The sequence below is a fragment of the Ictalurus punctatus genome, chromosome 2 (genome assembly GCF_001660625.3).
Source record: "Ictalurus punctatus breed USDA103 chromosome 2, Coco_2.0, whole genome shotgun sequence".
NCBI lineage: Eukaryota > Metazoa > Chordata > Actinopteri > Siluriformes > Ictaluridae > Ictalurus > Ictalurus punctatus.
The window spans coordinates 2,044,122-2,066,091 of NC_030417.2; the positions used below are offsets into that span (position 1 = coordinate 2,044,122).

General features: G+C 40.4%; 1 protein-coding gene across 1 annotated transcript; it reads left to right on the forward strand.

Annotated features, from left to right (window-relative positions):
* Nucleotides 1-9,541: 9,541 nt before the first annotated feature.
* Nucleotides 9,542-18,547, forward strand: esrrgb (estrogen-related receptor gamma b). The gene is made up of 7 exons (XM_017455755.3): nt 9,542-9,759; nt 14,043-14,389; nt 14,691-14,807; nt 15,951-16,064; nt 16,192-16,368; nt 17,093-17,362; nt 17,630-18,547. Exons 1-7 carry the CDS (start codon nt 9,731-9,733, stop codon nt 17,884-17,886), a joined length of 1,311 nt encoding a protein of 436 aa, XP_017311244.1. The 5' UTR covers nt 9,542-9,730; the 3' UTR covers nt 17,887-18,547.
* Nucleotides 18,548-21,970: the final 3,423 nt, after the last annotated feature.

Sequence of the window (21,970 nt, forward strand, 5' to 3'; positions counted from 1 at the left end):
TGATCTTTGTTAGCTAATGTTCTAATATTAGCTAGCTCGCCAACATAATATAATGACAGGATTTTTAGTCATAATCTTTGTTGCTAACGTTAGTTAGCTAGCTAACTAAATAAGTTGAACATACCTGATCAGGATATCTAGTCAGTCATAAAAGTACATCATATTTACTGCTAACATTAGCTAGCTAAAATGAACTTACACGACCTGATGTAGGTCATTTATTCATTTAGATATTTTTTTTAAATCTGAGAGGCTTTTTTAAAAAAGTCATTCATAAATGTAAATGCTCTTTGTTAGCTACATGGCTAAAATGAAGTATCCTGACAGGATTTCTGAGAAGATCGTTTTCCTCCCCAAGTCATATTTATTAACGTACAGAATTTTCTGCTGCTAACTTTCGATAACTAACTTGCATCAACCCGTCTGAGATTTCTTAGCGATTTATATATTTCACATTCCTAATCGTTACTGCCAGTGTTCGCTAGCTAAGTAACAGACACTAACCTAACAGGATTTCTGAGAGGAATTTTTCTGAAAGTCATATTCAAATCTAAATATACATAAAACTTGCTAGTCATTTTGGCTAGCTAGCTAGCTAACATGAACTAACATGACAGGATTTCTGAGAAGATTTCTTAAAGCCATATTCATAAATATATACAATCTTTACTGGTAAAGTAAATGTTATATTGATGTTATATTATTGGCGTTTTTAAAAGTTGTATTTTAATACAATACTGATAGACACCGGTTTTGATGGTACAAGCTGTTTAAAAGCTATAACCGTGAGCATGTCCTTGTTTTCCATTACTCTCCTTCAGCTGATCATCAGATCTGAAAACGCCAAGTCTGATCTGATACCGATCCCTCGTTTCAGACGACGACTATACTGGTACTCTGTATTCTTTCTTTACTCTCCTTTCTTTACTTTCTTTAAGTCTTAATGTGCTGTATCGTATGACATGGAAACCGGTTGTAGCAGTTTGAGGGATTTGAATTATGTCGGATCAGCAACCATCTACAAAACATAGAGTTGACATGGAGACTTAAAAAAAACAACACAACACAACCCCCCCCCCCCCCCCCCAACACAAACACACGCAAAGATTATTCAATGGAAGAAAAAAAATGACATAGAAAATCAAATATTTGTGTCTGTACTTTATTTAAATTTGTAAAAGTTATGTTTCTTACTTATTTTAGTACTAGAAGAAAGCGCTGTGTTACTGCTATATATTATTCATTTTTTAAAGGATTTATTATTTTTCATGTTTTGATGAGGATAACTGAAAGCAAGATGTGACTATTTTACAAGAAAATTGTACGTTATTTTTTCAGAAGGATGTGACTATTTATACAATAGCAATATATTTACAAAAATGTCACTACAGTGATCTACTACTACTTCTACTACTACTAATTTGAATAATTCTATGTTTTATGTAGCACCTGTCATATGTTAAAATTGCTTGACTGTGTATGTGAAAAACAAAACAATAAAACATAAAAACATAACTAGACAGGAAACCCATGACTACAATACATGTACATTTCACTTTTATCCCAAATATCCCAAACTAGAGCTATCAAGCTAATGTAGCTAACGTAACAAAATTCACATTAGACATTTTTAAAAATTTAAATACGCACCTCAAACCAGATAGACTTACAGATGCGATTTAAGACACAATAGGACATACCGTTATCTTTAAACATGAAGAAAATCTGACTAGTAACATCACATTGTAATGTTATGGAGGCGGCCATTTTGGATAGCTGGAGTAGCCTTTTTTTTTCCTTTCTGACAGTGTGGTTTGGTATCGCTTTGCCATATTGAATCAGGTGATATTGAATAGTGAAATAGTTTTATGAAGCTTAAAGCGGTTGTTTAGAGCAAGTGGAGGTCTGGGTATGTGTTAACTGTAAATATTTTGGGTGAGAGACTTGAATCATTTGCTAGCTACAATGCAAAAAAAACAACAACAAAAAAAAAACGCGTCTTGGCCGATACTTTACGTTTGTTAGTGAGAAATTTTAAACATTTGATTTCTGTTCCTTTTCAACGTCAGGTGTAAATATGACAAAACTACGCTCCAGTACACTTAGACGCCGAGGACTCTCTTTACTGATTGGTCAGAGGACAAACTGCAGGCTAGTCTCAGATTGGTCTGAGATTTAGTTCGGGTTTGTACAGATGGATGCGGGAACCGTATTCGGTTTGGGTGAGGAGAAAGGGCTGGAAAAAAAAAGAGAGGCACGGCCATGGCCTTGATTTCTTATCTCGCCTTGTATTTTGTCAACTCTACGTCCTTGTTTACTCTGGCTTTTGCCGACGTGTCTTAATTAAGCAGCTACTGATCAGAAAGTAGTAGAAATAACAGGATTGTCAAATTAATGTATAAAACTGTAGACTAAGCAAGATGATGAATTATGATGAATGGAAAAAAGATGCTCAATCCCAAACAAAGTTGGTGTTTGTCGTCTGAAGTTCGTTTGCTTCTTTAGTTTGGCACTGGAGCTACGAGGCTAATGTAGCTAAGACGTTATAGAAGTCTCTCTCATGTTTATTTTCTGTTAAGACCTGCTTCAAGCTACAGACGCGAACGATAATAAAACGGCACTTTGAACTTAAATGTGTAAATACTGTATACTCTCTGTCCTACGTCTCAAAAACAGCCTAATATTTACAACAACAACAACAACAAAGGAGTTGATGATAAGACACACTTTCATTACCGTTTAGCTGCAAATTAAAAACGTGTGCAATTGTTGTAATTAGTTTTTTAAGGCGTCCCCAGGGTCAGCACTCTGTAACGAGCAAAGGTGTAACTTTATGTTTTTAGCCGTGGGAAATATATTTTGTTATATTAAGTGTAAAAGACAGGGAAATAAAGAGGCGGCTGAGGGAATGAGTGTAAAAAAAAAAAGGTATGTATAAAGTACAAAACCTATGGCATGTTGTTTATTAAATATTTAAAAGTTATTAGGCTTGGTAATTGCTGCGGTATAAGAGGAATAACACATTCGGGGTGGTGCTTTTATCGGAAAATAATCAACTTCAGGGTGGTAACAGTAGTTTCACTTCAACACAGCGCCCTGTTGTGTTTTATTACACACACACACACACACACACACACACACACACACACACACACACACACATACACACACACACATATATACATATACACATTTTAAATAAATAAATAAATACATAAATAAATAAATAAACTATGGCAACACTAATGGGGCACAAATTGTGCTATATTGCACCAGTAGGAGGTGCTGTAATAAATCTGGAGCTGTTTAAACGATTTTGGTTCACATTCAGGGGACGTTAGTGAGGTATGTGTGTGTGTGTGTGTGTGTGTGTGTGTGTGTGTGTGTGTGTGTGTGTGTGTGTGAGAGAGAGAGAGAGAGAGAGAGAGAGAGAGAGAGAGTGGCTTATTGTCTGAAATATATGCTAATTAGCTTATAAATTGGTAATGAGCAGATTATAAAAAATAAAGCGGGTGAGAGTATTAAGTTTCCTGTCAGTGTCCGAAGGCCTTCATTTATATTTTCTGTGTAATTGATGGATGAAGAGAGTCATCGGGGTTTAAGCAGATTAAGATCACCGAATGCCTGAGCATGCGTGCTTGTGGTTTAAGTGAATCAAGCTCATTTAATCTCCCTTAGTGTGTGTGTGTGTGTGTGTGTGTGTGTGTGTGTGTGTGTGTGTGTGTGTGTGTCATCTAGTAGTGACAGGACTCTTGTTCAAATCCAATGTCCTGTCAAAGTCCCGACCCATAAAGCTGCATGTTTTGATGCACTCTACAGCCTCAAATATTAATCCTAAACATGCTAAAGATGCAAACATACAATAAGTAAAAGATGTGAATTCACCCAAAAGTCCAGAACTATATAAAATCTAAAGGGAGAATATTTCCATCTCATTTTTCTGTAATGAAGATGTTAAAGGCGAACGAGTCAGCTGGTGTAAATGTAAGTGTAAGTGACTGCTAGGGTGTATTCCGAGATGCTTTTCTGCTCGTCACGGTTGTATAGACTGGTGATCTGAGTTACTGTATCCTCACTTTCACCTCGCGGTCATTCAGTCTGGCCGTTCTAACTCTCTCTCTCTCTCTCTCTCTCTCTCTCTCTCTCTCTCTCTCTCTCTCTCTCTCTCTCTCATATCAGTATTCCCCCCGGAATACTGCTGCTCACTGGATGTTTTCTGTTTTACGCGCCATTCTGTATAAACTCTAGAGACTGCTGTGTGTGAACATCCCAAGAGATCAGCAGATCAGCAGACTCTGCAAAACTTCACTAAGATTCACTAACATTCCGATGTTTGATGTGAACATTAACACTCTCTTGACTTGACTTGTATCTGCATGATTTAATGTATTGTGCAGCTGCCACTTGATTGGCTGTTCGGATTATTGGTTCATTGTTCCTATTAAAGTGGCTTTAATGCTTTAACAGACAAACAGTATGTATCTTTTCTTCTATATGGCGGATGGAGAGATTTTGGAAGATCTTGAAATGAAGGTTCTACAGTATGTGACAATTTTGGGATAAGATCTTGAGCCATAAAGTATTATTATTTATTTATTTTTACACACTAAATGAAATATAAGCAATAATATGTGTCAATTTTAATGGTAATTTTGGTGTAAATATAAAAATTATTTAGAAATATTTTCCTATAAGGTCTCTTGATCCAGACTTAATCCGGATTTATATACCTATAATTAAAAAAATATATATATATAATGTGTGTGTGTGTGTGTGTATATATATCTCTCTCCTTCGTATGGATCTGATGTTTAATGTTCTGCACTAATGCCCAGAAGGTTATGAGTTCGAATCCCAGGACCTTGAGGAAAGCTCTTAACCCTGAGCGTCTCAGCTTCAGGCTTGGTTTGTATACTGTTTCAATCGTAAGTTGCTCTTTCACGTCGTAACTGTTTGCTCTTGTCTTTACTTATAACAAAGTGAGTGACCTTCACGTGCGCCCTCATATCGGGTTCTCTGGTTAGTCTTTATTTATGTAGCACATTTTCCTCCAATACAAGGCTTTACAGTCAACAAAGGCATGAATCAGCTGCGACAAATGTCCACTGCGGGCGAATCTGCCTCAAAGCGTGAAAAATAAAACCTGTAAAAAAAAAAAGATGTCTGAAAAAAAAAAAACAAACAAACAAAAAAAACAGTCTGATATTGAGCTCTAAGATTTCAGCATGACATTTACAACCAATAAAAATGGAATAAAACTCATGCTGTTATAGGAAAGTAATCAAGTTATTGTTTCCACCATAAGGTTATGTTATATATTCCTCTTACACCAGAGCAATTGGCTGTGAAACGACTCATGAATAACGTTTCATGAATTAAAGAACAACATATTGTACTTTCTATCCATTTATAGTTACATTTAATGACGTGGAATATCCACAAAACACATTTGTTCGTTTTCTCGAAATGCGTATAAAATTAGTATAAAATTCGATATATGCGTATATATGAGATAAATGCGTATAAAATTCGTATGAACATGAAACCATGAAACCGTTACGCACGTTCTGCAAATTTCTTTTGAATGAATTTGTGCTTGTGACTTTTCGACACGCTTTGTTTAAGAGTTGTGACAGACCTGTTGCTAGGCAACGATACAGCTAGCTAACTCCTGTGAACAATTTAGCTAACGGTCATTTATACGGACATACGGAAATGAGACAAGGCCTCTGAGTATTGGGACTTTCCTCAGATTTGAGGAAAATGGACTCCGTACACTGAAATTTACGCTGTTCACACTTAGCATCGATAGCTAAACCTCGGTATCGTGTCGTGACTTGTAAAGTTCTTCGAAATGTTCAAAGCTGTGAAGAATGGACGTTTTATGATGAACGCACCACGAGGAACGCTAGCAAACACCGCTGGTTTTTGGATTTGTACATCTGAGAACAATTGTAAAACAAACAAACAAACAAACAAAGAAAAAGAAGAATATTTGCACAGTAAAGACAAATGGATTTTAAACAGACATCTAAAATAAAGAAAAGAAGCCATTCATACTGAAAGCAAAGATAGCTGTCATGTGCATGTGTGTGTATGTGTGTGTGTGTGTGTGTGTGTGTGTGTGTGTGCGGGCTTAGCAAGTCCATGTTTACATCCGCAGAATAAAGGCTATGTACACACAGACACTTAGTTCCTTAATCATTGAGAAAAAAATTATAATGGTGTTTGTAACAGAAGCCTGTGTGTGTGTGTGTGTGTGTGTGTGTGTGTGTGTGTGTGTGTGTGTGTGTGTGTGTGTGTGTGTGTTATCAGTCATCAGATATCAGTTACAGTGTGTACTGGAGTAAAGTGGAGTAGGCTTTAATGTTGTACCTCAGACAGAAGTAAGTGTGTGTGTGTGTGTGTGTGTGTGTGTGTGTGTGTGTGTTGTAATGTCACCTTATGGCCTAGGATAGGAAGTATTTCTGATAGAGCTCTTTGTATTGGATCAAAGACACCTGCGTTCACACTGTTGACGTTTCCGACCACGTGTTAATGCATCACCTTTTAAACGGTTTTTTTTTTTGTTGTTGTTGGATGAATCACTCCGTCAATTCTTTTCCGTTGTGTCGTTGCTGATAAAACTTCTTGGTCATCACGATCTCATCTTTCACACTAGTTTGCATGAATGCGCACTCAGTAAGGGCTGCATCAGTGCGTACTTACTCGTTAGCGTGATCTCTACGAGGACCGAAAAGAAAATGTACACACGTTTCCTTCTTGCCTCAAATGGAGTTAATCAACAAAGACATATTTAGGGGTATTAATTGCGTGGTGTCTTGTAAAAGATAAGCTGTCGTTGTATAATTAGGTTTCAAAATGTATTATAATTATTATTTTTAACTAACCTGGTCCTGGAGAACCATGAGTATGTAAATACTACTACTACTACTACTACTACTACTAATAATAATAATAATAATAATAATAATAGCAGGGTGAACAGGACGATCAGAATAAATTGTTATTATTTCTAAACATCATATAGCGACTGTTGGAAAGCGGTCAAGTATGCAGAAGATTCTGGAAAAGCGTGTGAAAGAGCTTGTTCAGGGCAGGACTATCACGCTTCATTTTTTTTTTTTTTTAAAACTGTTAACACTTCAACACGTGTGTAAACGTATGACCTCAACTGTATACAGAATATAAAATGGAATAAAAAACTGAAAAAAAATCTGTTCCAATCTGATATACAAATGGTGTTACTGACCTGAACGACACGGTTTATTGAAGTTCGAACACTCTCCGTGTCATTGCTGTCATAGGAAACTAATCAGCGATGGGGTGGAGTGATGAAGGCAAACGTGGAGTTACTGTACCCACCCCCGCAAGTGTTTTATTCCCCTTATACCACAGAAATTTTAATATATAGTTTAGAGTTACATTTAATGTTGCGCGACGTTTACATTACAGCAGCTACGAGCAGTCGTGCTGTCTCTTGACTCTTTTTTGCCCCTCTCTTAAGACAGGTTGTCTTTTATCTGTTTTTACCATGAAACCACAAAACGTAAAAACTCCTCTGCCCTGAACATGTTGGAAAACTTCAAACGACTTTTAGCTTTACCTCCGACACGAACACTGGAGACTCCTTCTGTAAACATGAACTAAACTAGCTTTCTCCTTAAAGAAAACTTCAACACCACAGGCTGCTGCTACGGAAACTATAGGTTGAAATAGACCTACGCTATCGTCCGAGCTGCTGACCAATCGGAATCCAGAGTTCAACAAGGTGGCTGTTAAAAAACGTCAGGCCTCAAACACGTCTCAGCTGACGGACCGCGTTCGTAGGAAAGGAGAAAAATTGTGTAAAATCGCCCGAGCTGCTCTTTTAAGCCCGTGCTGGCAGTGCGTTTCGTGTGTACGCAAACACGGTCTAATCTGAGAAAGTAAACACCGCCGTCTAAATCTCCATCTAATTAGCCTGTAGTCTCGATAGAAAAACAGCTGCTTATCAGTGCTGTTATCTGATCACGAACAAAAGCACGATGCTTTCAGGAAACACTGATCTGAAGCTCAGATCTTTCTTTAAGTGCAGCTGAAAATGCCAAGTTACTCTGTGTGTGTGTGTGTGTGTTTTGTGTTTCTTCAGTTTTTTATCCCAGGTTTACACCACAATATTGGACTTTACCCTAAATAATTGCCCTTCCTTTAAACCTCACTCTCCCTTAATTCAAACCTTCCTCACCGGCATGACTGTATGTTGTATACATGACACGCTGCCGTGAACAATTACTAATAACACGAACAATAACAATAAGGACAAATACATCAGTAACGACAATAATAGTGGCATATAACAACCTCAAACCCTGTCATTTTATTTTTTGTTGTTGTAGTCGTTTATACACGACACAAAGAAGAACACTTAACCACAAGCATCCAGCCCGTGTAATTCATTCAAACTGTGACGTGATACCGTCTTTAACTAGTGACATTAAAATGTTATTTATTGTGTCATCATCATTTGCGGTCAAAGTGGCGACGCGACACTTTTACCGACACGGACTCGAGTGAGCTCTGAGAGTTACGCAGCTGCAGGATGTGTAGGATAAGCGCTCCAGGAAACGGATGGATGGATGGATGGATGGATTTTCCTTGCTGTTACTTCGCTTTTATTTTCACTTCACTTTTGGTGATTGTATTTTTATATTTATTTTTACACACTTTTTAATTATATATATATTTGTAATACTAGTGGTTAGCACATTCGCCTCACTTCTCCAGGGTTGGGGGCTAAATCCCTGCCGCAGCCCTGTGTGTGCCCTGTGAGTTTGCATGTTCTCCCCGTGCTGCGGGGGTTTCCTCCAAGTTCTCCGGTTTCCTCCCCCAGTCCAAACACATGCATGGTTGGCTGATTGGCATGCTAAAGTGTGTGTAGAGTATCAATGTGTGTGTGAGTATGTATGTGATTGTGCCCTGTGATGGATTGGTACCCTGTCCAGAGTGTACCCCGCCTTGTACCCCACGCTCCCTGGGATAGGCTCCAGGTTCCCCACGACCCTGTAGGATAAGCGGTATAGAAAATGGATGGATGGATGAATGGATGTAATAATTAGTGTTCTTATTTTTGCCTCTTCCTATTCTTCTTCACTTCTACTCACTACTATTATTTACTGCATTGTATTATATTATCTATTGCCTATTTTACTATTTTTACTAAAGCATATTGAGTTCTATGAAAGATGCTATCTAAATAAAGTGTATTATTATTATTATTATTATTATTATTATTATTATTACTACTACTACTATTAGGACAAGCAAGACTTGTTCATCTCTTTCTCTCAGTTCTTTCCAGCTTCCTGTCTTTCTTTTTATCCCTCCTTTCCTCTCTCTCTCTCTCTCTCTCTCTCTCTCTCTCTCTCTCTCTCTCTCTCTCTCTCTCTCTCTCTCGGCCGTTATGCATTCCGCCCGCCCCTTACACATATCTGCTTCATCCTATTAGCTGGAGCGCAGAATATGCAAATGAGCTCATGAATATGTATGAACACACAGGTCGCGTTGCCTTGGCGCTCGAGCTGTGAGAATGCACTCTTCTCTTCTGGCTGAGCGCGAGACGCACAACGCTCAACATATCTCTCGTAAACTTTATGGGAAAACACACACACACACACAAACTAATTTAAGAGCATAAAACGTTTTAAAATATATATTTTAAACAGAGTATGACCACAGCTTGTGTTTCTTCATGGATCTAGTGGAGCTTTATCAGCGCGAGTAAGTGTTTCCTTTCTCACTTTTCTTCTTCTTCATCATCAATAAAGTGTCAGGTTTGTATTTTTGTATATTGCTTTTTATTTTTTTTTGCACTTTCTTTTACACTATTGTCATATCCATTCATTTAATTCTATTCAGTCAGTAATCTCTCTCTCTCTCTCTCTCTCTCTCTCTCTCTCTCTCTCTCTCTCTCTCTCTCTCACTGTGCTCATCCTTCAGTATAAATCTACCTCCTGTTAAAGGTTAATAACTTTTTTTGGATCACATTAACAGTGTGTGTTAATAGAACACACACACACACACACACACACACACACACACACACACACACACACACACACACACACACAGACCGCTCTGTTCATGCCAGAATTGATGGCTGCTGAATGTATGGATGAAATAATTGTTCATATATCAAAATGCTTTTAATATGACAAGAGATCATATATATCACACACACACACACACGATGGAAAATGTCCACCCTTGCTATAATCATATATCTTTTCATGCTGTATAGTAAGGCTATCATTTCTCTTCCTCACTCTTGACTGCAGTCGTCTTTAACTGCTTTGGAGTGTTTCCTCTCACCCTCATTATACATGCACAAGTGCGTCGTCTCTTTAAAGGAGTGGTTTGGTGGAAAACACTCATGTATGCACATGAAGTCCTGTTTTATCCCAAATCTAGTCCGGGACACGTTGGACACTTGTCTTGTCTAGACCTATAAAGCTAATGCAGCTAACAAGTAAGAGAAGTTTTTAACTAGGCCTACCAGTCTAGGATTTCTCTCCTTAAACTCTCCTTAAACGTCTTTGTGGAGTGGTTCAGTGCCTCGACCTGGCTGGTGTCGGTTCTGGCAGTTTATGACACATATATTTTGTGTCTATTAACTTTCTTCCTTAACACACGTTGCGTCAAGTCATGTAATTAAAAAGTCAACGTCGCAAAAAAAACAACCCCAAAGCAGATACTGTTCTTGGGTCGAAAGTGTGGGCTTTTGTTTGGTGTCAATCGACTACGTGAAAACAGAAATATAGTACATTAAAACGGATAAAAACTGACACAGGATGGTTTTTGCACTTATTGGAAATATCTTTGCCATTGTTTGTTTTTTGGTCTATTGTGCTTCAGTGAAAAAGTATGGTCAGGTCCTTATTGGCTAAGTTGTGCTGAATTAATACCACTTGCATGGTAAACATTTTCCAAAAGTTTTATATATATGTCAATAGCATACAAAAACAGCCAAAATAACCCCAGACCCCTACGGTTTAACACATAGTTTGGCATCATCACTTCCTCAGGTAAGTGGGCGTGGCCTAGAATTTGAATGGGAAAATTTCTGCAATTTACATTCCACGTACAAAACATACGGTGTCTCAAGACGAGTGTGTGTTGAGGCTAATCTGGTCGCTTTTAAGTGTCGCTTATACATGTCTTCTATAAAATCAGCTACATGTGGGGGAAATGATGAGTCCTCAGTCTTCTCTAGTATCCCCCCACCTCCTGAAAACATGTCAGGTGTATTGGCTATGCTAAATGAAGCGTGAATCCGAGTGTGTGTGCATGGTGCCTTGCGATGAACTCATCCAGTGTGTATTCCCACCTCAAGCCCTGGGATAGACTCCGGATCCACCCCGACCCTTTTGAATGTTTTTTCTTTTCTTTGTTTTGTTAAATAGGCAGAAGAAGACTGCGAGTTCAAATCCCAGCGCTGCCAAATCGCTCTCTTAGAACGGATTAGCCGTACGCCGCTTTACTATCCGTCTATCCGTCTGCCAGCGAGCTGAGCAGCTCAGTGTTAAAGCTCAGCGTGTTCGAATGAGACGGCGTTGGCCCGTGTGAACACTCTCACAATAAAGTGCTCAACGATACCTTTCCTCGTCACTGGTGCGGAACCTTTAATATTCATCGTTCACCTGAAAATGAACACGGCCCGCTTTAGCACAGCGGTAAGAGGTTACGACACATCCCTGGACCGTGATTAGCTTTTTGAGGAAAGCTGTATGCAGCTTTCTGTGAAGGAAAGAAAGACCCTTCAGACCCTTATTTTAGACAAGTACTTCCTGAATGTAGGTACATCTAGAGTCCTACAGTGTGGAGAAAACTTTAAAGCATCTGCATAGAATCCCTCAACTGAGTATTTATACTGTATATATACTGTAATAATCATAACAACGCTCTTGCCAGTCCTAGCTCGTAGCAGTTAGTTAACCAGTCTAGCTCGCTCTCTAGATTCGATTCATTATCAAATGATCAAGTCATGCAGATGAAGTACAGTTTGGTGTAAAATCTGGTGATCAGGATGTTCTTCGCCTTCGCTGTAACCGTGGTGGAAGAACATCACTAGAGCTCTGAGCTATCGTTTTTTAGCTACGTTGGGATACAGTCAACAAAATACCTTGCAAACCTCCTCATATTCCCTCGTGTTCGAGTGCTGTCAAGGAAAGATCGGATCTTACGAGTCGAACGCACGTGAACGCCACTACAAAGTCGTTATTACGATTAGTGGAAACTCCGGATTTTCCTCGAGTCTGTGGCGCGTCAGTAAGAAAACGTGTCGGAATCAATGGACATCTGTAGTCGACGGTAAATTTGTCGAAATTGAATGTTTACTCGCCTCGGAAGCTGATTTGAGGTGCTATGAGTTTGGTATATGGAGCACCTGTTTAATCTCTTTAACATTTAAGCACCTATAGGAGAGAAATGGTTCGCCATCTTGAACGCACCTGACATCGTCGTTACGACTTTCCGACTTCCCAAAATACAAACTTCCCAGAAGGACTCGAACGCACATAACACTGTATCCTCCATGTATTTTTTCCCTCTCGCTTCTTGTGACCTGATTGGTCTCTCTTCTGTTTTACGAAAAGTCAAACTTTTTTCAACTTGGCGGTGAAAATACGCCAATCTTTAACAATCCTAAAAAAACAACAAACCCAACCCCCTCCTTTATTCTAAGACCAAAGGCTGCAAATGTCCAGTTTGAATTGACAGATGAAATTGGAATTCTAGCCTATGTGAGAAAATCAATAAAACCAAGCTCTACGTAGAACCCTACGACAGAGTGTTCTTCAGGAAACAAAGAACCGTTTAAAGACTTTAAGAGTGTACAGGTGTGTATGTATTCAAATCTTTTGGAAAGAACCCTGGAATCGTTGTACGCCACAGGTCCAGTCTTATCAGATAAAAGTGGAAAAGCAAACACGCGCGTTCCGCCGCAGACGCGACAACCTCACACGCGGTTTGCACGGGACTCGAGGAACGAGAACAATAGATAGATACGAGGAAAGGGTCGGCGGAAACGCGGCGCGCATTAAAGACGTTTTTGAGCGACTGATAACGTTCCGGACCTGGCACGCAAATCCGTTAGCATGACTTTATCCTGGTAAAGGTTAGGATGACGTGAGGAGACTGAAGAGAGAGGGCGAGAACGTCTCGTTTCGTGCGTCGCAGTGAACAAATCGAGACTTCGGTGATATTATATTAGCTGAAGATTCGGTTAGCTGAAGGTAGCTAGAGTTAGCGCTGGACGTCAGTACGACAAGATCACGCTGTAGAATAATTCTTGAAGGCATTTCTACGATACGTGATATACGTGATATGTACTAAACAAAAGCATGTCAGTGTGTGGGATTTACAGACAACATTGTGTAAACGAGTGTGAGTGTGGAATTGTTTTTTGCTTGCATGGTGCATGGGTAGGAGTAAAGTGTGTGCATGTGTGTGTGTGTGTGTGTGTGTGTGTGTGTGTGTGTTTCTCAGGCAGAAGTGGTGGAAAGAGACTTATGGGATTGCCGTCCAGGTCAGTCAGGTCTAAATCGGCTAGTTCCCACAGAAAAGCCAAATCAGCTTTAGCCTCACGTTACTGGCAGCCTTCCAGATGTTGTGTGTGTGTGTGTGAGAGAGAGAGAGACAGAGAGACACAGAGAGAGAGAGAGAGAGATAGAGATGGTTGAATGCTAATGGACAGGTATTAACAGGTATGGTCTAGTAATAGTGTGTGTGTGTGTGTGTGTGTGTGTGTACTGTAAACATGAGTGGAATCCAGACGTGGGAAAGTGGGAGGTGATTTCTGTGAGAACGAAGCCGCCTAGCCGTCACGTGCGAGGTGTTTCTCTCATTTCCTGCTTTTAAAGCGGAATTTTCAAGCTGACACGACGGAAATTTTTTTCAGGGATTTCCGTCATTCTGCAAAATTATCTTTCCTGAAAGAAAAAAGAAAAGAAAAAAAAAGTCTTTTGTGCTGCGTTATTCATTACACTCGTACTTTTCCTCTACAGCTTCCTGGATATGATGCCCATCAGCGGTCATCATCAAGCCTTCATCAAGGCCGAGCCCGCGAGCCCCGCCTCCCTGATGCAGCACAGTCCTGAAGGATCGTCGTCGGACAGCTACGGCTCCGTAACGAGGGGTGACCGTGGGGGCGTGGCCTCACCAGGTTCATATCTTACCCCAGGGGCGGGGCTTAGGCCTGGTTCGGTTCCCGAGCTGCAGGTGAAGAGTGAGTTTGAAGGGAGCTCGGGGCCCAAGCGCCTGTGTTTGGTGTGTGGAGACGTCGCGTCTGGGTTTCATTACGGCGTGGCGTCCTGCGAGGCCTGCAAAGCCTTCTTCAAACGCACTATCCAAGGTTCGGACATGAAAATAAAACCTCTCGGGGTGTACTGCAGGATTTTGACGTAATTCAAGAACATGTTAGTTGACATAATGACTTTTTTTTTTTTTTTAACTTCAAACTGAGACAAACAATATGTTCCCCTGTAGCGTAACACACTGGCGTATACAGCCATAATACTGTATACTGCAGATACAACCAGAACTTTCACGTGGTCATCCTTCCGGTTGCTTAGCGCTCTGCTGCACCACATCCATTTACACTTCAGCAATGCTGTATTGTTTCTCTCTCTCTCTCTCTCTCTCTCTCTCTCTAGGCAGTATTGAATACACGTGTCCAGCGAGCAGTGAGTGTGAGATTACTAAGAGGAGGAGGAAATCCTGTCAGGCCTGCCGCTTCACCAAGTGCATCTCAGTGGGCATGCTGCGAGAGGGTGAGTGTGTGTGTATAAAAAGCAAAAAAAGTAACATATCACAGCATAATTCTAGGCCAAACCCCCTACATTTAGACCATATCTCTTGCATTTATATCACGCCTCCTACCTTTAGGCCACACCTGCTACATGTAGGCCACACTTCTTGTATGTAGGCCACACCTCCTACAATTAGGCCACACCTCCTACCTAAGGCTGATGTTGGCTGGTGTGCTGAGGAGAAAACAAATGAAAAAGCTTTCAGATGCAAAAGAAAGACAGACAGGCAAAGAGACAGAGAGTGAAAGGGACAGACAGACAGACAGAGAAAGAGCGACATATACAAAGAGAGAGGGAGACAGATAGACAGAGAGAGATCAGTAAATAATTGATATTCACATAGAGAGAATGAGAGAGTAAGAAACAAATAGACAGAGAGATACACAGAGAGATAGGCAGATAGACAATGAGAGAGGGAGAAAAAAGATACACAGAAACAGACAGAGGGAATGAGAGAGACAGATATACACACAGAGAGCGAGAGAGAGAGAAATAAACAGCAAGAGACAGAGAGAAAGAGATACACACAGACAGATTGAGAGAGAGGGACAGAGACACACAGAGACAGATATACAGGCATAGACAGACAGAGAGATGGAGAGAGAGACAGAAAAAGACAGACAGAGAGAGAGGGAGTGGATGGAGGGATCGTAAGTGTAAAACCCAGGACACTCATCACGGCTTAATCGAAGGCGACACCGCAGATCGATAGTCATAATGAAATCCAATTAATCTCACACCTGCTTTTAAACATAATGCACCTTTTAACTCAAGGACACACACACACACACTCGCACAAGCAAGCACATACACACACGCACACACGCACACACACACTCATGCATCTGAGGAACCACACACACACTGAACAGCTGTCAAAGGCCATTACTTTAGCCTACACCTAGAACACACACACATGCACAGACAGCGATACACGCTCAGATTCTCTCTTTCTCTCTCACACACACACACATTTTCAATTCCAGATTGTGTTACACTGCGTTATATTGTTTAATGCCCATGATATGCTTTTCCCACAGTGTATTAGCATTCTTAATTAATGTGTGTGTGTGTGTGTGTGTGTGTGTGTGTGTGTGTGTTCAGGTGTGCGCCTAGACAGAGTTCGAGGAGGCCGTCAGAAATACAAACGCACCATAAACTCAGACAACTCTTACCTCAACATGCAGTTACCACAAACACACAAGAGAATACGCACAGGTACTACACACACATACACACACACACACACACACACACACACCTTAAAAAATACACAACACTCAACTACACAATTACATTTTCACTATGTTACACAACTATACACTAAACTGTGTGTGCATCTTAGAGTCCTACAACATCGAGAACAAGGTGGTGTCTCACCTGTTGGGGGCGGAGCCAGAGAAGGTGTACGCCATGCCTGACCCCGCCCTCCCTGACGACGACATCAAAGCTTTGACTACACTGTGTGATCTCGCAGATCGAGAACTGGTGCTTAACATTGGCTGGGCCAAACACCTTCCAGGTACGCACACACACACACACACACACACACACACACTAACCCATACTAATCATCTTTTTGCTCTATTTTTTGCTAACAGAGTGGACGTGGACGTTTGTTCTCTAAAGCTATCTGCCTTATCAGCGATAAATAACATGACACACACTCACAACAGAAATAACCATACACACACACACACACACACACACACACACACACACACACACACACACACACACACACACACACACACTCTCTAAATGGGCTGGCACCTGTTTTTATGTTGACACTCACCTATAAATTAATGCTTACAAAACAAAGTCCCTCCAAACCAGGTGTGTGAGTGAGCATGCATTTGTGTGTGTGTATGTGTGTGTGTATGTGTGTGTGTATGTGTGTGTGTGTGTGCACTGTACAGATCAGCAGATTCCTTGCTTTCCTTAAAGTAAGACTACTAACAGCAGCGCAGTCACAATCCGACACACTTCATATCCACTTAACGAATTCGTTTGCATACTAGCTTACTTAAATACTTGCGTATTAGCATACGAGTTTAGCCTACTAGTTTAGTTGCGTAGTCTGTAAGCCAAACATAATCCACATACTACAACCTGGATGTTTATTGATACTTACCACGCCCTCAACATGACGTTCCTAAATCTCCTTAGAGAAAGCTTCACCACAGCAAAGTTTGCACGTCCGCCACTCGAGTCTCTCTCCCTCTCTTCTTTGTTTCTTCATCCAGGTTTCTCCAGTCTCTCTTTGCCAGACCAGATGCGTCTCCTGCAGAGTGCATGGATGGAGATCCTGATCCTGCGTGTGGTCTTCCGGTCGCTGGACGCTCGGGACAGCCTGGTGTTCGCCGAGGACTACGTGATGGATGCCGAGCAGGCGAGGCGAACCGGTTTGCTCGAGCTCCACACGGCCATACTGCAGCTCGTCAGGAAGTACAGAGCCATGGGCCTCGAGAGGGAGGAGTTCGTCACGCTCAAGGCCATTGCGCTCGCTAACTCAGGTACAAATATACACATCGTGCTCCTGAAGTGTGCAGTGCGGCAGTTCAATCACGTTGCAGCAGCACAATGCATACAATCATGCAGATGCAGGTCAAGAGCTTCAGTTAATGTTCACAATGGGGAAAATATGACAGCACGCTAACATTGGAAGTTTATGAATGCTAGCTAGCTTGTGTTAATTTAGCTACCAAAACATTTGGTACGACTGTTCACGGTTACATTTGCGCAGCTTCTAAAATACTGAACCCACCTTTGTTCTGTCTCAGACTCCATGCACATCGAGGACATCGCGGCAGTCCAAAGGCTGCAGGACTGCGTGCACGAAGCGCTGCAGGACTACGAACAGCGTCGCCACGGTGATGACCCGCGCAGGGCGGGCAAACTGATCATGACCCTCCCCCTGCTGCGCCAGACCTCGGCCAAGGCCGTGCAGTACTTCTGCAGCATCAAGCAGGACGGCCGCGTGCCCATGCACAAACTCTTCCTGGAGCTGCTGGAGGCCAACACCCAGCCCTCGCCCTGATTGGACCACAGCTCTGAGCTGACATCGCCCTCGCCGGAGCGCTTTACAAAGGCCACGGAGAATGTAAACTAAAAGGTTGATAGTAGAGGAACAGAAGAAGATTGTATAAATGATTGTAAACATAAACGGAATGATTTATCGAAGAAACCACACCTGAGACTTGAGACACCACGTTGCTGTCACTGCTGCGCTAATTTAAGATGACTTTTCTTTTTCTTTTTTTACACTGGTGCTTTAATATGAAGAGAACGAGACGATGATAGATACGGGATGTCGGACTTGCCAAAGAAAAGGGAACTCATCTCTGACGAGGAAAGCTTTGACTTTTGAACCAGCAGGAAACTCATCAAACATGAAAATACTGTCCACAATAAAGACGTGTTATTTATGAGAATGTAATAAGTATCGACAGGAGACGGGGCAGGTGTTGCTGCTAATCATTGTATTTGTTGATGGTTCATGATTGTGTTGTCGAAATCGATATTGAAGATCTTTTTTTTTTTCTGTGTTGCAAATTTAAACCAGATTCCAAGGTTGTACTGCTGAGCTAAAATCTCTCCACCAAGCATACAAAGAAAGGAAGTAAGGAATTGTAGGATGATTTGAGCTCCCTTGCAATAATAGTTTCTGAGGAAGAGTTTAAATAAAAACCCTAATGTTTTGTAGTCTCAGATCACGTTTTATTAATTTATTTTAAAAAGACGTACTCATAAGATGGTTCTGAGATTCGAGTTCATGACCGTTGGCTCACTAAGGGCCGTATTCGGAGTCGGTGTCTTCCGTCCAAATGTTGCATCGATATTTATGTGGTAAAAGTTACAAGTATTCAGACTCGGCTTACGCGGCTAGTTAAGTCAATTTTCTTCCGAGGTCGCAAGATTCTTCTTGAGTAATAGTGTCCGAGACGACGTACTGCAATAGTGCCTTTAAACACAAGCCCTTGCCTTTAAACCAGAATCAGAAAGTCCGGAATTAAGAAGCAAGTAGAGGTTGTCTTTGCTGTCTAATGTAATATGATGCAACAACAACAACAAAAAAACAGGAGACGGTATGAAAAAGATCAATTAAAAAGACTAATATGATGAGAAGATGGTGAGCATTGAAATAAACCTAATAGGAAACTAGTATATTGCTAATATATTGCTGCATAAATCGTCCGAGTCGTAATGATCACGTTAATTAATCTCTGGTTTAATTGAACAAAATGGCTTCGCTCTCGTTATTCAGTAGATATTAAATAGCACTTGATCCAGCGCATCTTATTAGTTTGGATTTTATTCTTTAAATGCGCCTTGATGCAGACGTACTGTATTAAAATACTGAAACTGTAACGTGTGCAGCACGTAGGCCGTCCTATCGTCCTGTTTAATTCGCTATGCCAGCGTTTTTGGTTCATTCCATGTGTAAAGAAAACATGCCTACGGTTTGAAGGATAAGCTGACCAAGCACTCCTGTGCTACTTTTACAGCTCACCCATTCATACGTTTATCCATCAATTTCTATCTTCAAGATAATCAATGTCTCCGATTACGAAAAAAAAAAAAAACTCAATAGAAACATTTTCATGGATATTAAAGAGGCAATGCTATGTAAGGAAGAACACAAGATGGGGCGTGCTGTTATAGAACAATAATCAACACCAGGGTGTTATTATACCACAGTGATTAGCGTACAATTCTTACTTTATTAATGAACAACACCTTGCACTTTTTGTCCGATTATAGTTACGTGTAGTGTCGTGGAATGTCCGCCTAACTGGACTCTGAATACGGCCCTGACACAGAATCTTTAACAGGATAGACACGTCATTAAAAGGCAGTACTAACCTGATATTAAAGATTGGGTACATCTTAGAAAAAGGGAAGACAAATGACATGCAGTTTCAATGTTAAAATGGCAAAGCTGAACATAAGTGGCGCGCTACACGAGCAGCTCTCAAAATTATTGCCGCTCTATCCTGTAAAGACCTCAATAATTATGCCATTTTTCTGCGCATTGTCTAGTACCAGAAAGGTATGATGCTATAAGGGTATATATGCTATAAAAAATAAATGAATGGACCTTTATATGCCATAAAGGACGTTTCTATGAAAACGCTTTGCAAAAAAACATACATTACGAATAAAACTCTTAGGGTTGGAGTTACTGTGAGCATCCCGAAACTGATTCTTTTCCTATAACAGGACATGAAGAGTAGTACAGAAATAAGAATGGATTCAGAGCTACACGGGCTGCTGTGCTCTTCTAACACACACTGTTTGAGCTCTTACGCTCCTGACTGTTTGTTGGAAGCGGTTGTGTGTGTGTGTGTTTGTGTGCGTGTGTGTGAGTTAATCATAAAGTGCATTATCTCTGGGTTCCAAAACTAATCAGTCTCTAATCTACTAAATGGAAACTGATTATTTATGCTTGCACACCATGTCATGTTCATCATGTAGGCATACAATTTGGAGATTACGAGCCAATGATGACAATAAACCCACCAAAAATATATTACTACTACCACTACTAGCAGTACTACTAACACCACTACCACCACCAATGCTACCACTACTACTACTACCACCACCACCACCACCACCACTAATACCACTATCACTACTACTACCACCACCACCACCACTACTATTACTGCTACTACTACCACGACCACCACCACTAATACCACTATCACTACTACTACCACCACTATCACTACCACTACTATTACTACTACCACTACTACTACTACTAATAAAGCAATTAGCCAAGAGATGACTTGTGTTACAGTGATTTGATCATGTGTAAGGAAATTTTTTGCTTTTAATCCACAAGGTGATAAACATTTATGTTAACAATAAGCTTGGGTTGCTAAGCAACATAGCAGGTAATGATTATTGTATTCACTGGACAGAACACTGTTTTTTTTATTAGTCATTGATACACAATTCGTTCATTGTGATACGGTCACAGCTGTTCGACAGCTTCAAACAGATTCCAGAACTTTACAACAACCAACTGTATGCTGCTGCTTCGTTAAATAATGAGATTGTGGTTATTACACTGGATCGCTTCGCAGCGAAAGGATTGTGAACGTAGCCAGGAATGATACGATCATTTAATCACTTCGATCTCTCATGGAGATGCACGACTGCGGCTTCTAAGTGCTTGTCCATAATCGATAAACCCAATTTACCACTCTGTCAAATCAGGAGCAGATGAGCACTGGACACGGGTGTGTTTTTACAAAAAAAATCATAATTTCACAGTCTGTTGTCTCTTCCCCGATTGGAGATGATGCAGGAGTAATTAAATCGGGATCGTTTGAGATTCGCTTACATGGTGAAAATTGCCATGTTTGCAAGATAGACGCAGAATAATGAAAACCTAACAAAGGGGTATCGCTGAAGTGTGTAACGTATCCTGCACACGATCCATTTAGGCATTTCGCTGACACTTTTATTCAGCGTTCGAATTGTGTTCGTGGAGGGGACTTTTAGTCAAAAACCAGGGTTGCGATGTTGCTATATTTTCAGTTTATATAGATCTAGAACCACAGGAACTGATGTTCGTACATTTTTGGTCAATTTGAGAACATGTAGCTGTAATTGTGAATCTAGTGACCTGATGGTGTCTGAGTATGTTACTATACTCACAATGACATAGTTGTTTAATTCAAAATTGCTTGCTCGCTCCAACCAAGATTTTATTTTCCTCAGAATTGTGTTAGATGGCTAGTTACAGTTGTCTGATAACGAGCTAACATAGCGTTAGATAAAGAAAGACTACAGTACTTGCGTATTAATATTAGTTCAGTTCTGACATAAATGCTTAGTCATTCAATGTCTATAAATTGGATGCTAGAGCTAGAGCTGAATTGAAAAAGTCTTATACAGATTTGTCAAGTTGTATGTTAGTCAGTCGATTAAACGTTGCCCAGTTGTAAGTAACCAACATGTGTGCAAATTGGTACGTCTGCAGGTCGGGTATTAAATTTGTCTATTAAATCTAAATAGTTTATAAAAGTTGTTTAAATTATACCTAAAATGATAATCAGATAACGACAGCGTTTAAACAGAGTCTTATTGACATAACATATTTTGAA

Bases quoted from the DNA above. Each gene is read 5' to 3' on its own strand.
- esrrgb (XM_017455755.3), top strand. From the start codon at position 9,731: ATGGATCTAGTGGAGCTTTATCAGCGCGA. The intron at 9,760-14,042 runs GTAAGTGTTTCC...TTTCCTCTACAG, and splicing joins GTGGAGCTTTATCAGCGCGA to CTTCCTGGATATGATGCCCA. The intron at 16,369-17,092 runs GTACGCACACAC...TTCTTCATCCAG, and splicing joins CTGGGCCAAACACCTTCCAG to GTTTCTCCAGTCTCTCTTTG.